The sequence below is a fragment of the Python bivittatus genome, unplaced genomic scaffold (assembly GCF_059951505.1).
Source record: "Python bivittatus isolate LINGU-HERP-01145 unplaced genomic scaffold, Pbiv_v1 ctg000020_np1212, whole genome shotgun sequence".
Lineage (NCBI taxonomy): Eukaryota > Metazoa > Chordata > Lepidosauria > Squamata > Pythonidae > Python > Python bivittatus.
In genome coordinates this window covers 120,396,062-120,415,945 of record NW_028277030.1, presented here as the reverse complement: position 1 = coordinate 120,415,945, position 19,884 = coordinate 120,396,062, and the positions used below count along the sequence as shown (strand labels likewise).

At 42.8% G+C, this 19,884-nt stretch overlaps 1 protein-coding gene and 1 long non-coding RNA gene across 3 annotated transcripts in view; one reads left to right on the top strand and one right to left on the bottom strand.

The window, feature by feature from the left end:
* Positions 1-883: 883 nt before the first annotated feature.
* Positions 884-6,725, bottom strand: LOC148217166 (uncharacterized). Its single transcript, XR_015797420.1, has 2 exons — positions 6,074-6,725; positions 884-2,718 (listed from the first exon to the last, which is right to left on the bottom strand). It is a non-coding gene; the product is annotated as an uncharacterized LOC148217166 (long non-coding RNA).
* A 70-nt stretch (positions 6,726-6,795) lies between these two features.
* The window catches only part of SRF (serum response factor), a 75,150-nt gene continuing 62,061 nt past the window's right edge, over positions 6,796-19,884 (top strand). Inside the window, exon 1 of one of the 2 annotated variants that reach the window (XM_088148013.1) lies at positions 6,796-7,493. In XM_088148013.1, the coding sequence (XP_088004139.1) occupies positions 6,954-7,493 (540 nt within the window). In that variant the 5' untranslated portion in view covers positions 6,796-6,953. The remainder of the gene's footprint in view (positions 7,494-19,884) is intronic. The other variant, XM_007436558.4, reaches the window with a different exon arrangement.

Below are 19,884 nucleotides of genomic sequence, written 5' to 3'. Positions count from 1 at the left end.
GGATCGGAAATCTTGAAGAAATCATACTTCTATATGGCTATGTTTAATCTTTGTTTGGACTACATCTACTACAATGCTTAATTCATAATGTATATAGATTATATTTATTTCCAGCATTTTAATACCACCAGTTGATAATAAATTCCCTGAGCAAAATACGGAGGGGGGGGGCCATAAAAAGTAAAAATATACCAGGAATCAATACTCTTTGGACAGTGGGGCCCCTGTACAATTATACATGCCTAAATACTGTAAGTAAATACATAAATACGCAATGCCCCAGTCTCAAGACACCTCATTCAGATACTGGCAACCTCGTTCCTGAAATCTCGTAAGGCTTCAGGGCTTTTGCCTAAAATTCTGTAAGATTTCAGCACTCTTGCCGGAAATCAATTGAAAATTTTAAAATCTTATGAGATTTAGCAATCTTGAGAGATTTCAACCATAAACAAAATTAAACATTATTGCATTTGGAGATCCTTCAGACTCAAAATGCAATAGTAATATGAATGCTATGAACGCTACGCCCACCATTTTGCCACCCTTAAACTACACCACTTAAAAGCAAATAAAATTGTACAAAATTAAAGGCAACAGAGAAAACATTAGTACCTCAATCCTAAAAGTTACTGAAACAAAAAGCTTTTCGACTGACACCAGAAAGATCTCAATGGAGACATCAGGGAGTTACCACACCTGAAAAGTCCTTTCCCCAGACGCAACATCTGATTTCTTTTGGGGTGGGGAAATGCCTCTAAAAATGCTCTGAATGTCTTAGCAGGCTTACACAGGAGGCGGCTAACTGGTTAAAACCTTATGATGGTCAATAATCAGTGAATCAAATACACTTCAGTTACATGAGCAAGAAACATTTAAAAGCAAATCCTGTTCATTACATATGGTTTATACAAGAAATGATACATAAATTGCACATTTAAGCATATTAATAGAGAAAGATTTTAAATGCAATGATTTATCTGATGTATAGTCGTAGACAACTTTGCAAAACTGTCCCCCTCTATCGGTGATTTCTGTGTTATGAGCTGGTAAGAGCCAGTTGTCACAGAATAAATATGAAAGTCCTAGAAGCTTTTCCAGGACACATGGAATTTTCTCCATATCATGATAAAATGGCAATACAAAAACATACATTCAAGAGATCAGAAAGCTTTCATATTATGTTCAGGGTAGAATATTGTAGCACATTTCCCTTTTAAAACTGCTATGAGAGGGCATCAAATCATGCTAATGAAAATGCTCTCATATTTAAGGAATTAAAAGAATTGTATTTTTTTCCAGTTCAGAATTCTGACTCCAACTTTTATATCACCCAGAAACTGATTTAGATAGTTCTGCCTATCAATGTCAGTCAAGAGTTGTTTCATTATGGCTTTTCCTTCTGAGAACTCAGCGATAAACTAGAGTGATGGGTCAATGCCAACAGAGCTCAGTTTCCATTTAAGGCTTGTTTCTATGATGAAATAAATACATAATAATATCAAGGGAAATTAATTTTAAAGGATGAGCTCTTAATTTAAGTCAGTAGTTACACAAGCAAATAGTTATATTTACATTCAACTCTATTTTGCATAGTCCCATCTCATGATCACGGGAAGAGCTGGAGCATCTATCAACCTGGCTACCTACAAAATCCCCCTCCCTCCCAATTTTGTTAGGACTGCTTCAATAGAGATGGAGCTGCTATGAAGTCCAAGTAGCATCCCATGTAATAGTTGAGGATGACTTTATGCTCAAAAAAGTTTAAGAGCTGCTGGATCAAAATGACCATCACATTTTTGAATGGCAAATGAGCACCTTTGAGCAGACTGTTATAGGCTCCTTGTGTGTCTATCTTTTACCAGTATTATATTTAAAAATACTGACTTCTCCAGTCTTAGAGATAATTTAAACAGAGTCTCATTTTCTGTTTTGTCTTGTTTTTCCTTTCCTTTCCTTTCCTTTCCTTTCCTTTCCTTCCGCAAAAGTCATAATTTTTGGTCTTCTGGTAATTTACTCATCACTGAAGACAGTAAGTAGCTGCAAAACTTTTTATTAAGATTAATGGGAGTTCAGGACAATGTCCCTGCATCAACCATATGTAGTACAACCAGAACATGTATTTGAACTCCTTTGAGATGATGCAGCTGACTAGTTGACTAACTAGGGAATGTATATATAGAATAAATAGGTGGCATGTTAGAACACAACCTTCCTTAACGTCTTGTTCTGTGGCAATGTGATCTGAAAAATGGCTGTGATGGTTGCATCTAACTCTGCTTATAAAGGTAGTGGTGTACCAGAAGTAGTGGTCTCCTGTCAGCTGAGGTTGCTAGTAGCTTTCTCCAAAGATCCCCTCTGCAATCTGAGTCAAATATGAATCTAAAATCCACAAATACCACATATAGCATTATTTTGAGTCTATACAAATACTATTTTTCAGCTACACGTAGCACAAATGTTTGAGCAACCAGACGGTATCCTTCCTTGGAATCTGCTTGTTCTTTTGTTGCAATGTCTTTTTGTTCAGGAGCAGAATGTGAATATAGCTGGCAGGACTGCATCTCATATAAGCTTCACACAATTTTGCCCTCCACTACTTGAAAAACTTCCTGTTGTGGGCAATAAACAGAAAAAGCATTCTTTCAAATAGCTTCGATCATTTGGAGGGCTTCAAAAGTTGATGCAAAGGCTTTACGTATGAGATGGGGAGTTGTATCACTAAATAGAAAACAAATTAATATCAATTCTTTGAATTTGGGATCGACAGAATTATGTCTATGGTTTCCTCCCTCCCTCCCTCTTTTCTTCTTATCCTTTCATCTAATAAATTTAATATGGTGAATTCCATAGATAATATATACACTATTTTGAATGAACTATTGTGTCATCAAACAGAAGATAATGTTGCTTTCAGAACAGTTTTCCCACCTATATTTAATAATAGAAAGGATGCTACAAGACACAGACCCATGATGATAAGATAGTTAGAATAAGCTTTTTAACTAATCCACACATATGATGAATGGCTAAACTGTTCATTAAGTTAGAAACAGATCAAACACAACCAGCCATAAAAAAGATACAAGATGGAAAGACTAAGGATTCATCTACATGACAAAGTAAATTATTTGTATTATCAATACCTAAGAATGGTAAAAAATCAAAAGAGCCCTGGTAGTACCTTTTCTGACTAACAATTTTTATTATATTCTTCATCAGATGCACCATCATGAACTGCAGCTCACAAAAGCTTATGCTTTTAAATAAAATTTGCTAGTCAGAAAGGGGCTACCAGACTCCTCCTGATTTTTTTACCACCAGACTAACAAGCTCTCCTCCTACAATGTCTAAGAATGGTAGCATTCTTAATCTAATGGTAGATTAAGATTTCTAGCTTTGATTCGCAAAGGGGATTGACTAATTGCTTGATTTGTTGGCCTAATCAGCTCTTTTCAATCCTATGACAGCTATCAGAGCCTGGTGTTGTAAGCTTGGAAGATGCATCCATGGGTGAAACAGATTATTAACCCCAACCCATCATCCTATATATACCCCAATTCTGCTTCAGTTATTTTGGAAGGCCTCAGGAACAGATCTGGGGCATGAGCAGTGTGTAGAGAAAGAGACACAGAAGTTCCACCATGCAAGCATAAGCAAACAGACTTAGCTCTGGATACAGCCCTACGTCCCCCAGGTGTAGAACTGGCAGAAGGATGAAGTACTGATATTCTCCAAATCCGTTCAATTTTAAAACAGCAGCAAAAAAGCAAACAGGCAGCATAACTCACACCATGCCTTATGTTTTGTGCTGCAGCTCAGTTGCTAGTTTTATATACCATTAATAAACATGGCAATTGCTTTTGTTGCTTTAAAACTTCTACTTAATATTCTAATAAATGGCAATGTCTAAATTTCCCTAGTTTCCAGGGAAGGAGAGCTTAAAAAGATACTTGGAAGGTTTCAGCAGGGCTTGATCCAAATTCATTGACTATAATTCTCTTTTGATGTTGAATGCAAACGTACTAATGTTGTCTAGTAATGTTGAAGTATATTCACCTTTTGTATTCAATATCAAGAATGAATTATAGTCAATAGTAACACTGTATATTATCAATGTGTTAATGCTTGTGGGGGTCCAGAAGTGCAGGCAGTTGTGTTGTTCCATTTCTCTCCGTGGCTTTACTTGCACGATGCATCTTGCAAAAATATTCAACTGCTGAGCCCAGAGAAGCACCATTTTAACCTTTACCTTAACCTTACCTTAACCATTGCTCTTTAATTGAGGTTTCAAAGTCACTAGCTTTATTCTGACATATTTACCTATGATGAATTGAACCTAGCTTTCAGAATTAACCCAACTGTAGGTGTTTACACAATATTGTGAACCAAAAAGTGTTAGATTAACATGTTTTTCGCTAATTGTGGTTCTGTATGTCATACAAATGCAACTGCTATGTCATTTAAAAACAGCTGCCATTTTGTATTCTTTTAACCTGGATGCTATACTTTAGGGTTGTCGTAAGCTACATTATTCAAATAAACATGATCTGTAATACCTGTTAAAATTTGAAGGACATAGTAAGTCTGAACATTAAATGGATTTGCAGTAGTGGAGAGGGGTAAAAATGACACCATGGGCACATATGCTAACTGGGATTTCTTGTTGAAAGTGCTTTGCAAACCCAGCCCAGAAGTGTATAGACCTCTTCCAGTACAGACTATAATGCCCAAATAATTAGGGTCAGCCACTAGACATAAAATAGTGAGCTGGCAAAAAGGTAAGTTGTGATAAGTGTACTAGATTTGGGCTAGGAAGATTTGAGTTCACATCCATGAAACAGCATCATACTCATTGATCAGCTTCAGGCCATTCACTGTCTAGATTACTTTCCATGGCTATAATGAATGTAAAATAATGCACTCTCTTGAGAGCTGAACTCTCTGCCTTTTCAGAAAAAGGGTCCACTGGAGCAGTGTTTCTCAACCTCAGCAATTTTAAGATGTGTGGACTTCAGCTCCCAGAATTCCCTAGCTGTGCACAGCTGGGGAATTCTGGGAGCTGAAGTCCACACATCTTAAAATTGCTGAGGTTGAGAAACACTGGTCTAGATGTTCCCTTTCAGCCAGGTCTTTTCCACTGGTTAATTATTACTTTAGGAGTTATCTGTCAAAAATGGAACTGTTTTATGGCTTTTTATTTTGTTGCTAACTAGTTTGACTGTGCAACTGCAGGGTATAAGCCCCATACCCAGACCGCAGCTTGCCTTTTACAATCCTGGCCAGGTTCAGCTTCAACTGCTATTACCAGCTTGTAGGCCAATTGTATTGATTTCCCAGGTACTTTTAATGTAAAGAACAGCTACAGCAGGTCAGGAGACAACGAGAGGCTCTTCTCAAGTCAATGAATAGAGTTTGCAGCAAAAGCCGAAGCAGATTGCTCAGAGCGAAACAGCAGCTCCTCTTTCAACCGCAGAGGAACCAAGGGCAGGCAGGGAGAATCCAAAGGGCAAGCGCAGCCCCCGTCCCTCCGCCGACTGGCAAGAGAAAGGCTGTGGCATTTATTTCTCCCATATATACATGGGAGAAATAAATGCATACGAGGCGCACAAAATGTCCAGCGCTAGCAGCTTCCACCTCCACCAGGAGGAACCGGTGTCCTGTGAAAGTGATGGGGCGCCAAAGACCCAAACGTCTCTGAGGCCCTCCGCCTTGCCCGACAACCTACCGTGGCGCGCGCGCCAGGGCCATTCCCCTCCCGGGGGCCGGCGCGCCTTCTATCGGGAAGGACGCGGCGCCTCGGCTCTACTCCGAGCGCGGGAATGGGCCGGGGCGGCGGGCGGACTCGGCCCCCCGACAAAGCTTGTAACTGAACCGAAACTTATCGGGTCGCCCTGCCTCTCCTCTGCTGACTCCTAAGTCGAGCCGAGCAGGCACGCGCCCCGAAATAACTCGAGCACGTGGGCCTCCGAAGCCAGAAGCGACCCACGCCGATCCGGAAGGGGCGAGAGGCGCGTCCGGGCTAAGATTCCCTTCGTGCCAGTCAAAGGTTTGGGCTTAGGCGGCTTGTGCTCACCGCTCTCGGACGGGGTCGTTTGCACCTAACTTCCGCGCGCGCCGCCGTTTCTTGGCGCTTTCTTCTTTTTCTGTTCAAACGGAGGGGTGAATTTCCATCGAATTTCCGGGAATGCCGCATTCCGGCTCTTTGCAAGTCCCAGAATCCGTCCCGGCTTCACCAAGTTTGACGCGTGCTTAGGGCTCATCGTCCGCTGATCTCTCAGCTGTTGGCTCCAAGCTATTTCGAGCCTTCTCCAACCTGGAGGAGCCCTCCAGATGTTTTGGGACTACAAACCCTATAACCCTGGGCCTGGCCAATGACGGTTCTCTCTGGAGAAAATGAAGGGCGATAGGTTGGAGAAGGCTGGGTCTTTTCCGTTCTGTTGCTCAATCGGCGCATCGGATCTCTTCCTTCCTCCCCCAGCGGTACTGAATATTTAGAACCGCTTTTGAAACAGCACGGCTCTTTCCCTTTAAGAGCTGCGCCTCGGGGTGACGTCTCAACGAACGCAGCTCTTTTGGAATGTATGCAAATGAGCCCTTATGCCTTCGACCAACGAGAATCTTAGGCCAGTCCCTTGCAGCCAACGGTGTCCAAGCGCTGCTAGGGGGCGGCCAATAGATGCAAAGCGCCGGCTCTCACCATATAAGGAGCGTCCTCGCCATAAAAGGCAACATTGTATCGCTTTATATGGGGGGAAGATAGCGGGGGGGGAGGGGGTGCCCCGGGCCGGCGCGGATCCTGACTCTGGTGTGAGCAAGCGGATAGGAAGGCGGGCGGAGGCTGGGTACAGGGAAGGGGGCCGGGCCGGAGCAGCCGGCGCTCGGGCCCATGGCAGGGCCGGTCTGACCCGTCGCGTTAGCCCCACTTGGAAGGAAGAGGTGGCGGCACCGGCACTATGTTACCCAGCCAGGCCGGGAACGGCGCTGCTGCCTTGGCCCGGAGCACGGTCATGGGCATGGCGCGGACCTCCTCCGGGCGGCCGGGTGCCGGGCTTCCCCGTGGGGCGAATGGCAGCGGTGCTGCTGCAGGAGTCCGCGGGCCCGGCAACGGGACAGGCCCGCCTAGCGGGCAGGGGACGATCGGTAATCGCTTCGAGCGAGACCGGGATGTAGGCGCGGCGGCGGTGGCGGCGGCCAGCGGCAGCGAAGGCGACTCGGACTCGGCCGAAGACGAGGAGCTGGTGGGCGATCGCCGCGGCATTAAGCGGACTTTGGGTGACATAGAACTGGGGGTGGTGGGGGGCGCGGAGGCGGTGACCGCGGCGGCGGCGGCGGCGGCGGCGGCCGGGGGCTACGGCGGAGTGAGCGGGGCCGTGAGCGGCGCCAAGCCTGGCAAGAAGACCCGCGGTCGCGTCAAGATCAAGATGGAATTTATCGACAACAAGCTGCGGCGCTACACCACGTTCAGCAAGAGGAAGACGGGCATTATGAAGAAGGTACCGCGGCTGGGGCGTGGGGGACGGGCCGCCTTCCAGGATCGTCGTTCGGGGCGGCGGGAGGCGGCGGTCGCAGCCAGTCCTGGGGCTCTGAGAGGAGGGGCGGTATTTCCAGTGCAGGAAGAAAGGTGCTGGAGTTCCCAGCTGCTTCTCGGCCGCCAGCCCCAAACGCGGTGTGGACAGCGTGGCTGGGATGGGAGAGCGCTCTTAACACGCTTAGGGGAACCGTTTTAGCTCCACGTGTTCTTCACGCGTCCTGACATTTGCAGCAGCAGCAGCAGCGGGCGCCGAGTTGCTTGTCCAGCGCAGCCCTGTGGCCGCCTCTAACCGAAGGATCGGGCTGGTATTGATACCGGAAGGGGAGACAGGCACAGGCCTACCTATCAGCCGCTCTCGCACCGGAAAGGCACGCCCCATTCCGGCCCGGATTCACCTCGAGGCAGACCCCGCGGGAGCGGCCTTTAGTTCCAATGCTGCGAAAAGGCGGTAGGGGTGAAGCGCTGCGCTGGGCTAGCCCCAGGCGGAAGGCTGGTCTCGGTTCCGAGCTGAGCCTGTTCCACTGGAATACCCCGCACTCCTCGCCCCTCTCTGTCCCCGGCCCGGGAAACTGGGGCAGCGCTCCCCAAACACGGCTATAGAGACCTGAGCTCCACTGAGGTTAATGGATGTGCTTTTTTCTGAGTCTTAAGGGGGAGGATCTGGCCGACAAGTTGGAAATGCCACAGTTCTGTCAAGCTGCAGGAGGGGAATGAATGATAAGCATGTGCCCAAACCGGTGCCTTCACTGGTTCCTTAACTTACTTTGCTTAGCATCATCTAGAATTTCTCTGGATTAATTTTGAAGAGGACATTGATAAGACTTGTGCCCTTGTTTTCTTCAAGGGGCTCTGTTCCCAGTTCAGAGTGCATAGGATTGCAACCTTAGATAACTAAGGAGCTGAAGTTGCAGTGGGCTCCACTTATTGTAGCTTATGCTTATGTCAGGATGTGGGTATTGGAGGAACTAAATCTCCAGGTGGTGTTAAAACCAACAGCGATGCTAGTGTTCTCTGACAAGCATTGTGATATTTCAGGAGTCGCTATTAGACTTAAATCAGGGCAGTTAATAGGCTCTGTGCTCTACTAACCATAGCGTTGAACTACAGAATAATTGCAAAACAAACTGTAAAAAAACAAAAATCAAACTAGCATAAGAAACAATGTGCTAAACGTTTGTCCAGCTTGATGGAAAATATATTTTTTAACAACATTACAGCTATTGTTGGAACTGGATAAAACTAATTTTTAATTAATTTATTTATTTTTTTGCTTTGGTTGGCTGAATGGTCACCTGTTTAAAACTTTCAGACAATTAAAAAAAAACCACACACCTTCAAATATGATCTTGGGCCTTCTGGATGTTTTGGGCTATTACTTCCAGCCAGTATGTCCAACATGAAGTGCAAGGAATTGGTGACTTCCAGATGTGTTGGACTATAACTTAGCGATGGCTGTAGTAGTCTGGGATGCTGGGCATTCTTTATTTATACATTTGGCTCTGTTTATAGTGTCTTGGAGAGACTTTCTTTAAAATAAGAATGTATGGTCTAGGGTGGTCTAAAGTTTCTGATCTTGTGCAAATCTGATTCCTTATTCAGTCCAGCTGTCATTGATGTTGGCTTCACACAGTATGCTAAGCCATTGTTGTTTAATTAGGGGGTTTTAAACCACAATTGGCTGAATTCACTTAATGCCAAATGGCACAATAATACCAAGACTTAAACTGTTGTTTATAAACCACAGTGGCTGAATTCACACTACTTTCTAATTTAAAACCAAATAAAATTGTGTTGTAGCTTGATGGGTTGGTGAAAGAGGCTAGTATCTTGTGTTGTCAGGAAATCACTTCCTGTTCATACTGCGGCTTCTATCTTTCTTAGAATCTGGAAAGAGACCTTGATACTTTGACTACCCCATTGGATGGAGATGAGGGCTCCAGTGTCCAACATGGAAGCAATCATTCTCTCTGATCTAGGCTAACCCTGATTTCCCCAATGTGGTGTCCTCTCATGATATCTGAAAATTATTTGGTTGGAGAAGTCTGGGTTAGCCTATGTTAGGAGGCAGTGAAAAAATATATATTTTATAATATTGTGTTTATCATTATTTTGAGTAGCTTGGGGATTTTTAAAAATAAGTAGCATACAAATATTTTAAATATTAATTTTATATTTTGCTGGCCATTGCAACAACGTTGTATGAGCCTGACCACTGTCGTTTGAAAACCATGGTTTGTAGCTTACTGCAGTATATGCACCTAGCTATTTGGGGTTATTCAGCAAATGATGAGCAAACCATGGTGTCGTGCAGCAGTTTTCATCTGATGTGCCGTGGCAGGTCCGCAGGTGTGCCGCATCAGCCAGAATCCTGCCTCCCATGGCATCACCGGGGCAGACTGCCTCCCTTTCCCCTCCCGAGCGCCAGCAATCTGTGACATCACGGGACTTCCGGTTCACGACCCAGAAGTCCCGCCTATCAGATGTGTGCCGTGAGATGAAAAAGGTTGAAAACCTCTGGTGTAGTATAATACGCCAACTCAGCTACAATAAATTGTTTCTTGCGTTGTGTCAAAAAGGCATTTGCAGATATTTTATCTTGAGTCAATATTGGTCTGGTCAGTGCACACAGTTTAGTAATAAAATAGCTGCACATTGTAGTGTTGCCAGTCTAAAATGACGCAGAAGGCGCACATATATAAAAGCAGCTATTAGGTCATGAACTTGCATATACCTGTTGCCTGCAGCCTGACTCAAGAAAGGGTGCACATTTGTAGAGACCTGATGCTTTCTTGTCAGGATGAAGGGAAGACCAATATGTCCCTTCCAGGGCTACACTGAATGACCGACAGTTGGGAGATACCATGCTGTTGATTAATTTAGCCTTCCAACATACTTGGTCAGTTTTATTTTAAAAGCCAAAACAGTTTCCTGAGCAACTGAAAATGATTAGATATAGCTAAGACCCTGTCTGCAAGTTTATAATCTAAAAGACAAAGAAAAAAGGAGAGAAGGAAAAGAAAATGCAGCATTAGTTCTTAAAGTTTTCGTTCATATTGGGGAAGACTTGAAACCGTTTAGAGAGTCAAACGGAATGGCTGCTGTCAAGGTGGCAAGAGCCGTTGGTAGCTGATGGAATAAGCCTGTGGGATACAAAATAGCCTAAAATTCTCACCCACACTCTAAAATGGCTGGGCTCTGGTTTGGTGCAGGGGGCTGTACTTAACATTTTGGGGCGAGGTGAAGGGCTGCAGTTGATGGCAGAGTAATGGAAGGGTGGGGCAGAGTGATGTATGGCAGGACAGGGATTTTCTGTTTTTCCCGAGGTTAGAGTGGAATCTTGCAGGGGTGTGGATCTTTGTTTTGAAAGTATTATGCCTAATTTAAGTCTTGTGTTTTCTACCTTGAAATGTTGAAAAATCAAGGGTGTTAGTTTTCAAAAAACTATAAAAAAGGAGGTTGCAGTATCTTCTCAGCTTTAAAAGTAACTCCATTCACATAATCCTGATGCTATTGCTAAGCTTAGGCGGCCTAAACTTAAAACACAAGGCTCCTTACCTATTGAGGCTCCTGGATTCCATAAAAAGCATGAATTCTTGTCCATGGACTTCTAATCTAAATTTCCATGGAGAGCATGCCCTGGGTATAACCTAATGGGATCCCCAGGAAAAAGCAGTGCTGGCTAGTAAATGCTCGAGCTTTTTTGTTCGTCCTTCTTTTTCACATTAACTCACACAGAGCCAACAAGTGGAAGAGTGGCTCAGCTGATGGAACTCCTGGGTGACCTCGTCCTAGCTCTGAGGCTAAGCAGGGTCGGGCCAAACTAGTTCTTGGCTTGGAGACTACCAGGGGAAACCAGGGCTGTTACTTAGACTGGGAAGTTGGAGCCATCTTGGAAGAAGGCCATGGCAAGCCACTTCTGTATTCTGGCCAAGAAAAGTGCATGATGGGTCTGTAAAGTCACCAGGAATTGAAACTGACTCAGAGGAGACTTTTCCTTTTTATATAGCCATCATCTAGCAAATTGTAAAAATCATGCTGGATTGCAGCAGAAAAGGGATGGCTTACTTGTATACAGCTGCATAACAGTGCTGGGTGATCTGTCTGACATGTTCACATTGCCAGTTAAACATTCTATAGTGAGTTTGTAGTTATTCATCGTTGAAGAAGTAATGCTTTGGGCTAGGGCCATTGTGTGCATGCAGATTTTTCAATACCACCCAAGACTATATTTTCCAGAATTCCGTGAGGGGTGATCTGTTCAAAAACTGGCTTTATGTTTGTGTTATATGTGTTCCCTGAGTTGCTGTGCCTATGCACATCTCTTGGTTTAATTGTGCCTGCTTAGGAAACAGTAACAAGTACATAAAAGCAGATGATAGCTCTGCCTAAAGTATGCAGGTACTGCAGTCTGGATCTCAGCATGTGTATATTTTTTCTCCCCCTCTCTCACATATACACACACATAATCATCATGCTGTTCTTTTCAGGGTAAACAACATTATGCAAGGTACAGAAGAAGAATGAGAAATGGTGGACAAAAAAAGTTAAAGGCAGGACATTAAAAAAAGGAAATCTAACTTTAGTTTATATTTATACCATTTGTTCTACCTATCCATACCTTTTTGTCTTTGCAAACCATCCCTGCTTCTACTGTGACCACATATTACTTTGTACATTGCCTTTTGTTCCTTAAACTGTTCTTTTTTAGAGAGGTCATCAATCTAATCAAGCCATGATTTTTGTGTCTTCCTTTTCTCCTTGACCCATTCATTCTTCTCTCATATTTTTCTCTCTTTCTGTATGTCCAAACCACCTCAACATACTTCTGCCCATCTGGTTGCTATTTTTTGTATTCAGTCCACATTAACTCAGCACCCATCCATTCTTGATCCAATCTCTTCTTACTTAACCATACACGATCCTTAAGTAACCTACTCCCACTGCACTCAACTTTATATTTCTCTTATATTCCATTGCCAACTTCACTGCCCATAATAAGTGGGCAGAAGCATCTCTTATACCCAGCATTTTCACTTCTTTTGACAGACATATGTTCCTGCCTGTAACAGACCACATAATACTACCTTTCTACAAGCATTTACATGTCTTACAGTTTCTCTTATGTATGTATGACCTAGCTGATGGAATACAACCACCAACCTGCTGGCTTGCATGCAAGAAGTCTTAGTTTATGAGTTTGGGATCAAACTGAGCTTTGGTTGCACTTGTGACATACTGACCAAAATAGGCCCAAATTACCAATACAGTGGTACCTCTACTTACGAACTTAATCCGTTCCGTGACTCTGATCGCAAGTCGAGTTGGTCGCAAGTCGAGGTAAAATTCCCCATAAGGTTCAATGTAAATACAGTTAATCCGTTCCGCCCTCCGAATTTGGTCGCACCCCGAAGCAAATTTTCCCATAAGGTTCAATTTAATTACCGTTAATCCGTTCTGGCGTCCGTGGACCACGCGTCAGGGGCGGAAAAGCGCCCGCGCGCTGCACGGCAGGGCGGCAAAACGCCCGCACGGTGCACGTCAAGGACAGAAAAGCGCCCGCGCACCGCGTGGCAGGGCGGCAAAACGCCCGCGTGCGGCAGGGCGGAAAAGCGCCCGTGTGGCGGGGCGGCAAAACACCCGCACACTGCGCATCAGGGGCAGAAAAACGCCCACGGACCATGCGTCAGGGGCGGGAAAATGGCTGCAGACCACGTGTCAGGACGGAAAAATGGTCGCGGACCACGTGGCACGGGCGGAAAATGGCTCGTAAGTCGAGGCGAGTTTGTAAGTAGAGGTAAATTTTTGGGGCCGGAGCTGGTCGTATCTTGAAAATTTCGTAAGTAGGGGTGTTCGTAAGTAGAGGTACCACTGAACTTCCTTAAGATTAGTACAGATTGCAGCACGTGGCACAGGTACAACTACGGCTGATAACCTAGTCTGATCTTCTCTTTCTAAAATGCAGTATGCCTGTTTCTTTCATATAAATATTGTTGAAGAATAAGGCCAAGCCACTGTTCCGGTGTCACGTTTCCAAGAGTGCTCAAATAGTTGCATCTCAGGAACAAACACTTTCCTCCTAGCAAATACAGGAGTTTTGTTTTAATGGAAAGATTTTGTGATCTTATACTGAAACTCAGTTTTTTGTCCCTCATTACCCCCTGTATAAACAAAAAAGGAAAGAAAAATTTGTTACTATATAAACTCATACACAGAGTGCAAAATTTCATGTAATTGATGTACACTTGTCTGTCCAAATGGCATTTAAGCCGTGAACAGTTCCAAAACTGTTCTAAATATTTCCTTTAAAAAAATCAATTTCTCACGTGTTTTAACTACTCTGAGACAATTTCTGTTGGCATTTAGTTTCATAGAATTATAAGTTTGATAATACTTTTTGAGCATTTTCACAAAATTGTTGCTGGGGAGGCTTCCCATTCACAAAATGACTGCCATGGAGGATGTCGCTAGTTACAAAATATTAATTTATCTGGCTGCTACCTGGTGCCCCTCTGTCAGATTTCTCTAGCAACAATCAGGAGGGAGAAGAACAGGACATGAGCAGTTGTCTCTGAGCACAAATTAATAGATTTATTAGGAGAAAGGTTCTTGTAAGAACACAAGAAGGGCAACTGCTGTGTTATGGTACTGCTTTTTATTTAGGGCATTCCTTTCTGCAAGGAATTATGTTGTTATATTCACAACGCCATGCAGTGCTAAAAATCATGAATCGGATCCAGACTTGCTGTTGCCTGAATGGACCTAAAAATCAGTGGGACATTATTTTTATTCTAATGTGTTTTTATGTTTGGATCAGCTCAATGTTAAACTAATTTTAAAAAGTAGTAATTCAAAAGGATGACTACCAACAGGTACAATAATACAGGTGACAGTTTTTAAAAAAACATAGTAAGGATGAAGAACAAAGCAGTCACTACATGAAATATAAGATTGGATGGTGATGTGACTTGGGTAAGGATATTTAATACTGTAAATGGGGTATCATCATCATATATGAGCTACTCCCCACCCAGAAGAAGATCCAGATTGAAAGCCTAAATCAGCCTTTTGCCTGGTGTCATTCTAATGTGCTGGAATCCATTTGCTATCATTCACAGCCAACCATGATTGGCTGGAAACAATGGGAGCAATCATTGAACACTGGCTGTGGCTGGATCACAATAATGGTAATAGTAGCTGAACTCAGTGGGAGAACAGGATGTTGAAGAAAGGTGATCCAAGTGAATAGGTATGAGCAGATATATTGGAAGCTGTTCCAGGTTCAAGCAATTGCTGGGACACAATATAAATCTTTAACTTATGAACTATGCTCTTTACTGTGAGCTGCTTCAGACATAATAAGGTAATACATTTATTGTACGTACTCTCAGTGTGCCAGTTCCTGGTGCCCCTTTCTTTCTCTGAGCCAGAAATATATGGTTTCCAAAATGGGAACAAACTGTTGAACCATGGTTTGATGTATAATCCTGGATTATTTCAGTTCTGATCATAGTTTGTTATATGTGTAAGGCAATTGTTCTCAAACATTTTGGTCTCAGGACCTCTTTACCTTCTTAAAAATGATTGAGGACCCCAAAGAACTTTGGTTTATGTGGGTTACATCTATTGTTATTTATTGTATTAGAAATTAAAATGGAGAAATTTTAAAATATTTATTTATTGACTTTGTGGACCCCCTGAAAGGGGGGTATACTTTGAGAACAGCAGGATTTGGATTGGTACTGTTGGGCAAAAGTATTGTGTGATCACAGATCTCCATACGTTATCGCCATTTGAGAAATTGCTTAACAGCGGGTCTTGCTTTCCCCATACTGATGGCGTGAAATGAAGACCATGGCAGCTGTTTGTCTTGGGACAAAATTGAACAGCTTCTTTTTTTTCCCTCAGCTGTCCTGCTTTCTGGATATATTGCTAGAGCTCCCAGTTCTTTGTAGTGTGTTGCAGAGAGTTTAGCTAAATAAGAATGAAGAAGAGTGAGGTTCTTAGATGGGAAGCTCTCTGTATAAAAGTCTACCTAGTGTCTTGGGGAACAGTGTAAGATGCTATCAAGCAGCTGTAAGGAGGCAGCATTGTAGGATGGGACAGCCACAGTCTCTTGTGGCTGGTGGAGTTGGCTTTCTAGAAGTTATTGATTGTTGCTTAAGTTCAGCAATGGGGTCAATAAGCACTAAGAGGTTGCAGTTAAATCCAGGGAAAAAGAAATTGCTCAGCTTTTGGGGCTCACTGTATTTTAGGTGGGATCCCATTTTACTTGAAAGAGCAGCTTTGTGGGATGCTTTTTGATCTCACCTTTCTCTGGATCTCCAAGTGGCAGCAGCTATGAGGAGAGCATTTGTATAAAGCTTCTAGAACAGCAGTGGTAATCATTTTTGAGCCATTTGGATGTTGCATCCCTTACTCAAAGGCCTTGGTTATAACATAGTTCAATTACTACAATATGCTCCAGGTGGAGCTGTCCTTGAAGAGTACCCAGAATGCAGCATCTAGGCTTCTAATCAGTACATGATATTGGGATTACAGGCCTGTATTGAACATTCTGCACTGGATGCCAGTTGCTTTCCAGAGCAATTCAAAGTGTGCATTTTAATCTTTAAAGCTGTAATTGTCTGAAGGCCTGAGTGTTTTAAAGGACCTCCTTTGGCTAAACTTGTCAAGATGCTAAAATCTGTAGAAGACATCTTCTTTAAAACTTTATTTATGTTTTATTAGTCTCTAATTTCAGTGCCTATTTTAGTGCCTATTTTAGTGCTTTCTGGATTGTACCAATCTGTGGAAGGTACTTTGCTAGTACTTACACATAGTTCCACTACTATCACTTTTAGGAGAAAAAAGACATGATTTTCCTGTTTAGTCAGAACTTTAAAATCTAATTAATTATTATTTTTGGTGTTGCTTGGCATTTTGTCTGTATTTTACTTTGTTTTGCCTTTTAACCAACTTGAACACCTGGGGTAGAAAGATAGATATAGAATAAATAATTAGATTCATGTTATGTGGAAACCACAATTGGCTGCTTATATCAATGAGGGGTGTACTTGCTCAGCTTGCAACATGTCAGGTCAAACACAGTTTAGCTGCCATAGTGAGCCTGATTAAAACTTTTATGTACAGAATGACTGGGATTGGCAGATGTGGAAGGTCCTTGAGTATCTGGCAGTCTGCATTACACATTGGTTGGACTGTCTTTGAGGTATACCAAAGCATTCTCATTATCATCTACTTGCATGTACACAAATCCAGTGTTGCTGCATCTCTAATGTCATTTTAAGGGTTTCTTGAAATGGCTAGATTCAGACATAATCATAGACAACGTGTCTGGCTGCAAAATGCAAACTTAGGGCATCTTGGTTAAAAGTCCATGGTATCCAGGATTTTTAGGTGCTGAAAGGGAAAAGGGGATACCGCATTGGACTACAAAACATAGTAAAGAGTCCCCTGAGTATGCATGTCGCTGCATTGATTTGAATGTGTGGGTGGGCATGGATGTACATGCCCCTTGCTCTTAAAAAGGTGGCTGTGTGGCCCTGAGCAGCCATTCTAGAAGAATATGGAATGATTGTTCTTCTGAGGCAACAGCTTTGCTAGGCGGCCATGTGGATTTAGTTTTACTAGTTCCTTCCACTTTAGGCATTCCATTCTTGGCCTAGCTCATCTTGCTTGTTCTTTTTTTGTGACTTGCTATGAGTTTACATTGAGCTGGAAGAGTCTGCAGCAGTGCTTGAAAGCTAAGCTTTAACATTCTTCAGGTGGGTGGCAGATGTGTATTTTTAAGAACTCACCCTCATGAAATAATGCTGGGAAGTTTTCAAAGTATCTTGAACTAATGATTGATTTTCTGTTGCTCAAAGTCTTTAAAGTATCCAACCTGATGCTGTGGCTACTAAACTGTTTACAAAAACATTGGCAATAACTATTGGCTTTTGGTAGTTTGGACAGCTGAGCATCTCTTGCTTAGTTTTGAGTACTTTCATCTTTGTAGTGGGTTGAATATATCTTTGCAAAATTTCTGGCTAGATACTTCTTCATGAACTTAAGTCAGGCCACATGCCTGAAAGCTGGACTTCTGGCTCCTGTTTTGCTTTCCTTTTTCCAATTTATTCATTGACAGTAGAAGCTGCCTGCTTGAAGTTCTTGAAATGATCTGAATGCTTTGAGTAGAGACAAGTGGTTCTGCCTATACAGGGATGAATTACAACATAGTGATGGTCGGTGTGCATTTGCTCTATTCTTTATGCAAAAACACAACACTTGCTTTTGCACTGAGATATTCTCACCTAGCTTATTTTGGTCTGGCCGTGGCAAACTGTTCTGCATTTCAGCCTTAAGTGGTCTAGTGAGAAATGTGGACAGAGAAAGCTTTGAATGTTTAAGACTAAGTGAATCTGTGTTAATCAACTTCATTTGATAAATGTACCAAAATTATTATTTTTTTACTGGCTTGTTGGAAACTGGCAAAGGAAGAGTAGAGAGTCCTATCTCTGCTCTGCCAGTTGGTTGCCTTTTTCTGATGAGATCTTATGAGGAGGGGGCTTCCTTTCTCTGTCAGTCCACTTTGTTTCTGTGATGGTTACAGAAGAGATATGTAGTGCCCCATCATGACTCTGGCAGCCCACTCACTCATCTGTGCATGTCATGTTGTAAGCTCACCTGCATGTTGCTTATGGCTCCTCATGGCTGCTTAAAGCAGAAGTATGAAAAATCCAATCTCCCAGCATCTGTTTTGCAAACAGTTGCTTCCTTTTTGGGGTGTGTGGGATGAAATGGGTGCCTTAAACCTCTGCAAGGCTTAAAGACCTCTTTCACCCCTAAGCCCCCCCCCCCAAGTCCACCAAAATCCTACTCCACACATTTTGGGAGTATAGCTGTTGATGTGCCCTGCGGTCCTTGAGTCACCAGAAGTTGTTAAGTTCCTGCATGCTTTTATATTCCTTTCTATAATACTATCTTTAAACAGTCTGTAGACATGAGGGCTAAATCCAATTTTGTTAGTTTGTCTCAGACTCTTAGGGGCAGGGTGGTGCCTAGAGGTTTCTCAGCCCCATCTGGTTGGCTACTGTTGGAAGTGGACTGCTGGAGTAGTTGGTTCTTTAGTGTTTTCCAGCAGGGCTGCATGTAAGTCTTTCAATCCAGGCTGTGCAGTGACAGGTGAATTTTTCTGAACAGGAAGATATGCCAATTAACCACTAGATGTATTGCTTTCCTGCTCTCTGACCTCGTCTGCTTCCTTTTGTTGAATGATGGTCTATGTGAGCTGTCAGTTGTAGTCTGTTTCTGTGTTCCTCCTGTCAGTCGCTTTGGTCTCAGGACAAAAGATCCACAGTAAATGATTTGGATGAGAGCAAAGCTCTTGTGAAATTCAGAGAAGGTCATTGTTGGACGGGGCTTGATGCTTGTTATCTTTGTTGATGGTAGTGCTGGGGAGTGTAGCTCTTTGTATTGGATGTGCATGACCTAAGCAGAAGAACAGGAGGTGTGGCTGGGTTCACACATAGCACTAAAAGATAATGCAGTTCATTTGCTTTTTTGTATAATATGTGTGAATCCAGATATTGTGGGTGTATACTTAGGTTTATGGCTCAGAACAGGGTTTGTCTACTTTTCCAGCCAATTGCTTATAAAAGTCAGAATCTTGTCAGAAACTCGGGCAATCACACTCTTGATATCCCATCTAAGAATGTCAAAATCATGCATTCTTGCCTGAAACTTTGTGAACTTTTACATAAGAATACTAAAACTTTGCAAGAATTGGCAATCCTGTGAGATTTTGCCATATATATTGAAAGCGTTCACGCTTTGCAGTTTGGAAAAAAAGTTTCAAACCTCATTTGAGCATAGCACCTCCCTGCTATTCATTAAAGCAGCCACTTATTGAGGCTTTGGTGTGAGCCTAAAAAAGATGCTGTTGCTTTAAGTATAGTTGATATAGGAAGTGACTGTTTAAAGATGTCAGAACATTAGAATGTCCATAGGTGCTTTACTCTGCTATTGATCCTTGGCATATTGTTACGTCTGAATCTATTGTTTGTTCAGTATTTACGGCTAAGACAAACCCTAGTTTATTAGGATTTGGGAACCTTGAATATTTCAAGTAGCTGAGTGATTCACAGATGGATTTCTGATTAATTGATTTGAAAGTAATGAAGTTTTAGAGGATTGCAGCTGACTGCAAGCTAATCTGGACAAAGTAGATAAAAAGAGAGAAGGAAATGGCTGGGGAAGAAGCAGAGAATCAAGATTTAATTTGATACTTGGAAGCTGGAATAAGTGAAATAATAACAAGTCTTTCTGAGCATGTACAAAATAACATTTCCTCACTTCTGTGTAGTTAGAACCAG